Source organism: Physeter macrocephalus, chromosome 3 (assembly GCF_002837175.3).
Source record: "Physeter macrocephalus isolate SW-GA chromosome 3, ASM283717v5, whole genome shotgun sequence".
In the NCBI taxonomy this organism is placed as follows: Eukaryota; Metazoa; Chordata; class Mammalia; order Artiodactyla; family Physeteridae; genus Physeter; species Physeter macrocephalus.
Window position 1 is genome coordinate 16504620 of NC_041216.1, and position 5283 is coordinate 16509902.

Genomic DNA, 5283 nt, shown 5'->3' on the forward strand with positions numbered 1-5283 from the left:
GCCACCGCAATGAGAAGCCCGCGCACCGCAACGAAGAGTAGCCCCCGCTCGCCGCAACTAGAGAAAGCCTGTGCGCAGCAACAAAGACCCAACGCAGCCAAATAAATAAATAAATTTATAAACAAAAGGATAAGCAGGAGCCTGCCCAGGTGAATTGCAGAGAAGGGGGAAAGCAGGTTGTTTTCAGGAACAGACAAAGAAGTCCAGTGTGGCTATGGGTGGTGGGAAGGAGTGGCCAGTGAGGCTGGAAAGGGTAGGGTAAGCCAGTTGCAAGGTTAGAAACGGACGTTCACGCCAAGTGAAAGGGCACTTCATCCTGAGGGCAGAGAGAAGCCATCCATTAAGAAGGGGAGTGACATGATGAGAGCTGTGTTTTAGAAGGATCTCTCTGGATTAGTGGGGTCATGGTTCTCAAACTTCACCTGCACTAGAAGCACCTGGAGGGCTCATTAAGACACAGACTCTGGGTCCCACCCCCTGAGTTTCTTATTCAGAAGGTCTGGTGTGGGGCCTGAGAATATGCATTTCTCACAAGTTCCCAGGGAGTGCCGGTTTGAGGGCCACACTTTGAGAACCACTGATATAGAGGATGGGGTGGAGAAGAATGGGTAGCAGTGAGAATAGTAAGGAAGCTACTGAAATTGCTCAGGTGAGAGGTGATGGAGGCAGACGCAGGGCAGGGGCTCACGTTTTAGATCTGGGTGCTGCTAACTTCAGGGTCTTATTGGTGAGATTTCAGGCATATGGTACTAAGCCAACGTGGGGAAGGGAGGCTGTTTCTGGGGCTAGATCAGCCCGTTGGTCAGAACAGTCTCCACCCCCGACCTGGGAGGACCACACCCACGCTTGGTAATGACCTTCAGAAAGCACAACAGAGACAGGGGGCCCAGGTTTGTCATTTAATGCCCAATCCTCACAACACGTGGAGGTTTACACGGTGCTCGTCAAGGCAGGACACAGGGCAAAACCAGAAACCCGGCCAGAGGTGAGTGACCCGAATGGAATCCCAGCACAGAGACCAGGGTCCCTCTAGACACATGTGCCACATACAAGGCTTCAGCACTTACCCAGGAGCCAGCAGGCTGGCTGGACTTCTGCTCATCGAGGGTCCCCATGGTAGGCTAGGGTCCTAGGATGAGGTGGGGACCTCAGGACACAGTGACGAGAACCAGAAAGCTGCTTGCAAACAACCCCCAAAGTCTTTCACTTCAAATGCTTTAAGCCACACAATGCTTGGACGCAGGAGCATCCAAACTCTTTCACTAAAAACTAAACACGGCGCAGAACTGAGGCTGAGCACCTGGAAAGAGGAAATAAAGTCAAAACCACACTCCGGCCAGTTTTAACACCCTCCGCCCTCCCCCTCCTCTTCGCTGTAGCCGCACTGCTCAGACCACAGCGTGGCTGTGGAGGAGAGATGCTACTCTGGTTTTAAGAGATCTCTTTGAATCGCCAACTCTACTGCACAATTTAATGCTACTGGGTTCCCGGGAGTCCCTGAGCCTTTGATGCCCCTGGGGACACGAGTGACGGGGGTGGGGTAGGGGGCTGCCAGAGCGGCTGGGAAATTTCCTGGCAGGAATAATTTACCTCGGAAAGAAACTGACTTTTCTTCTAGCCTGGTTTTAAAGTTTACCTGGGCCCTGAAGGGAATTCCACTCAAAGTGCTTCTTAAAGTACTTGACAGAACTTGGGAGGTTTCAGGCCATCACCGGGAAGAAAGAGGCACAAGCTTGTTTCCTACACCAAGCCTGAGGCTTGGCCTGGTGGTCCCGCCACTGGGCCAGGACAGGTGTGGAGGGGACAGGACGGCGGGGGCACCAGCTGCTCTGGATGTAGGCCATGGGCCCAAGGGACAGCCTCTCTGTCCAGCCCTTTGGCTGGGCTTTGGGGAATGAGCTTCAATTCTGGCTGGACTTCACCATTAAATTCATGTCCCTTTTCTATGATTTACTTCTAGGAGAAAGCTCTAGACAGAGCCCAAGGCATGGAAGTCAGACGGCTCTGTCCTCAGATATGGCACGTGGCTAGATGGCAGCCCAGCAGAGACCTCACAACAGCCATACCATCTCCAGCCCCACCCACCCCAAACCAGATCCCAGGCAGCACCCCTTCCCCCAACCCAAGGGCCAAGGTGGTCCCTTGGCCCTAGGCATGCTGGGCTTCAAAACTGCCTTCTGATGAGACCCCTGTGAGTATTTAGAGAGTAGAGACCAAAGTCACCTCTGTAAAGCATAAAAAACTAGCCCTGTTTATAGAGCAGGGTATCTGTGACCATTCCTGAGAGGGCACTAACTTGGGGACCCAGGAAATTGAGCAAATGACAAGGCCTGACTGTCCCCGGCTAGGCATTAGCTCACATTGGACCCCACCCCCAAAGAAGCCCACCTTCCAAGCTTCAGAAGCCAGTAGGTCAGCTCAGGAGCAATCCCATGGTGCCAACTTCATATTTGAAACCAACTTAATGCTACAAACTTAAAAAAATAAAAGTGCTGCCCGGCTGAGCCCCTGAGGAAACCTAGCTCCCTGAGGGTGGGCGGTGGGTCTCTCAGACCACCACCCCTGGCTGCCTCTCAGGAAGGCACAGCCTTGGTTCAGCCCAGAGCCCCACCCCACCCCAAGTTGGGCAGGGGAGGAGCTGACTGCCCCATACCCAGCTGGGCTACGGGGACAATGTGGGATGGTCAAGCCTCTGGGGGATGGGGTGAGGCCAAAAGACCTTCTTAGGACCCCAAGTCTGAAGAGGTAACATGAGCCTGTCTCCCCATTAGCTGCCAACGTGTGGTCTGTAATGAAGACCCTTCCCTGTCACCCTTTCAGCATCCTGTGACAAAAGGAGCCAACATGCCATCAAGCCGTGGTCACTTCTGTCCCTGGGGGTCTCTGTGAGAGCTGGCGGGAAGGGGAGGTCCTTAAAGAATCACCCCCTTCAACAGATGCGGCAAAAAAAAATCCTTCCAGGGAAGGGGAGGACGATACCAGCAGCTACCAGCACAGGTGCTTTCTGGCAGTTTCTTATTTTATGCTCACCCTTGTCCATAGTGGGCCTGTCTATACCACCCAGGTCTTCAGTGTAAAACAGCCCCTGTCCCAGCAAGAGGCAACAATGGAGGAAAGGTGCCCACAGCAGTGGACAGCTGCTTCTACGTTCGTGCCCGTTTCCCCGGGAGCTCTTCTGGGGAATCTTGGGTATGGTAGTACTTTGTATAACACATAATAAATTTACAGAACTTAATATTTGAGGATGGTAGTAGAAACAATGTTTTGTTTTCTTTTTTAAATGGCACAGTTGCACAGTTAATACTTTGAATGTGCGAGACACACAAAGCTATTAACAAAGTTGAAATATATCTAATCGAATCCTGGAACAGATGGAGTATCTGAGCATCCATATCCCTAAGATCAAGGCAAAAGCTTTAAACATTCATCCAATTCAGTGTAAACCAACTCCTATTTTTTCTATATCCTGAAAGCAGAGTTTTTTACCTTAATGCATGATTACACCTGGAACCAGCTCTGGGACAGAGGAGACCAGGAATCCTGCAGCCCCCGCTCGAGAAAATTAGGAGGCTGAAGTGCAACTGTCATTCCAGCAGACTGGATGGCCCCTGAGGCCCAGTCCCCCACTGCTGGGGGGAGTCAGGGAGTTGGCCTGGGCCCCTGAAAGCCCCGGCCTGCCCTTGGACCTGTCTGAGGAGATGTCTTCCTAGGAACTAGAACAACCTCCCTGCTAAAACTCAGGGAAGGCAAACAAACAAAACTCAACCTAAAATAAATACAAAGGCATTAAGTGCTTCTTGATAAACTGAGGGTCCTAATTGCCCCTCTAAAGGCAGTTACAGGAACTCTCCTTGGACCTGGTCACCTCCCCTGTGGCCCTTCACATGAGAGATCAGAGGTCAGAAGACTGGCTGGGTCTTCCCGGGCCCAGTTTCCATGAAGAAGGACAGGACCCAACCCCTGACAGGCTCTTTCCTCGTATCCTCCACATTCCTCCGACAGCATTGGCCGGCAGGTGGTAGGTAGGAAAGGAAAACGGGGGACCCCCATACCCTGAGGGCAGCACCTCGTGTCGCATCCTGTGCAGGCAGAGGGCCTGTCAGTCTGCCTGTGAGGAGGTAGAGACTGGAGGGGTTGCCGGGGGGCAGGCAGGGGCCATTCAGTTAATCAGCAGGTCCCCGAGGTCATAGGTGTCGAAGAGGTCACTGATGCCCTCCCCGCCGTCCAGGCCCCACAGGTAGTCATCCTGGTCCAAGGGCGGGGAGAAGCTGATCAGAGGGGAGCTGCACGGCAGTGTCGGGGACAGGAACTGGTCCTCGGTCTGCTGCAGGAGTGGGTGTGGCAGCTCCAGCATGCTGTCGGTGGCCTCCAGGGGGACAAGGCATGGCGGGAGTGGTGGCAGGACCTGCTGGGACGTCAGCGCTGGTGCTGGAGACAAATCGACAAGGGTTATGCCTGATGCTGGTGCCCGAAAGCCTCTGGTCAGACCTCCAAGAACAAAACCAGCCTCTGGTCTCATGCCTGACAGCACAGGACACCCTGCCCTTTCCCGCCCCAGCTCCAGCCACCCCCCTCCTTCGCCCACACTCTCTCCCCTCCCCTCTCCTGTCTCCACACCCACAGCCAGCTTCTGCAGTCACCCTACCCCCTTTCACCATCAAGGTCCTGGCCCCTGAAGTCACTGTCTCTTTTTCCTGCATCATCAATTCCTCTCACTCTCCTAGATCATTCCTGTCAACACACAGACGTCCTCTAATAACTCTTGTCTTTATTATGTTTTTTTGGTCTCACCGTGCAGCATGTGGAATCTTAGTTCCCCGACCAGGGATTGAACCCACGCTCCTTGCATTGGAAGCGCGGAGTCTTAACCACTGGACCGCCAGGGAAGTCCCTAATAACTCTGATCTTTAAAGAGCATCCTCCCCTGACCTCATGACTCTCTCCAATTACCAGCCCATTGTACTGCTCCCTTTCACAGTGAAGTTTCTTAAGAGTTACCCGTGCTCACTCCCTACTTCCCCACCACTATTCACGCTTCAACCCACTCCAATCTGGGGTCTGTCTGAACCAGTGCCCTCCATGTTGCTAAATCCAGGGGTCAGTTCTCCGGCCTCATCCCATGTGACATTCCAGCAGAATCTGATGCAGTCGTTCACACCCTTCTTCTTCTTTTTTTTTTTGCGGTACGCGGGTCTCTCACTGTTGTGGCCTCTCCCGTTGCGGAGCACAGGCTCCGGACGCGCAGGCTCAGCGGCCACAGCTCACGGGCCCAGCCGCTCTGCG

At 53.5% G+C, this 5283-nt stretch overlaps 1 protein-coding gene across 1 annotated transcript in view; it reads right to left on the bottom strand.

Annotated features, from left to right (window-relative positions):
• Positions 1-145: 145 nt before the first annotated feature.
• E2F2 (E2F transcription factor 2) overlaps positions 146-5283 on the bottom strand; it is a 13174-nt gene continuing 8036 nt past the window's right edge. The window contains exon 3 of the mRNA XM_055082316.1: positions 146-4428. Coding sequence (XP_054938291.1) covers positions 4160-4428 — 269 coding nt within the window. The 3' untranslated portion in view covers positions 146-4159. The remainder of the gene's footprint in view (positions 4429-5283) is intronic.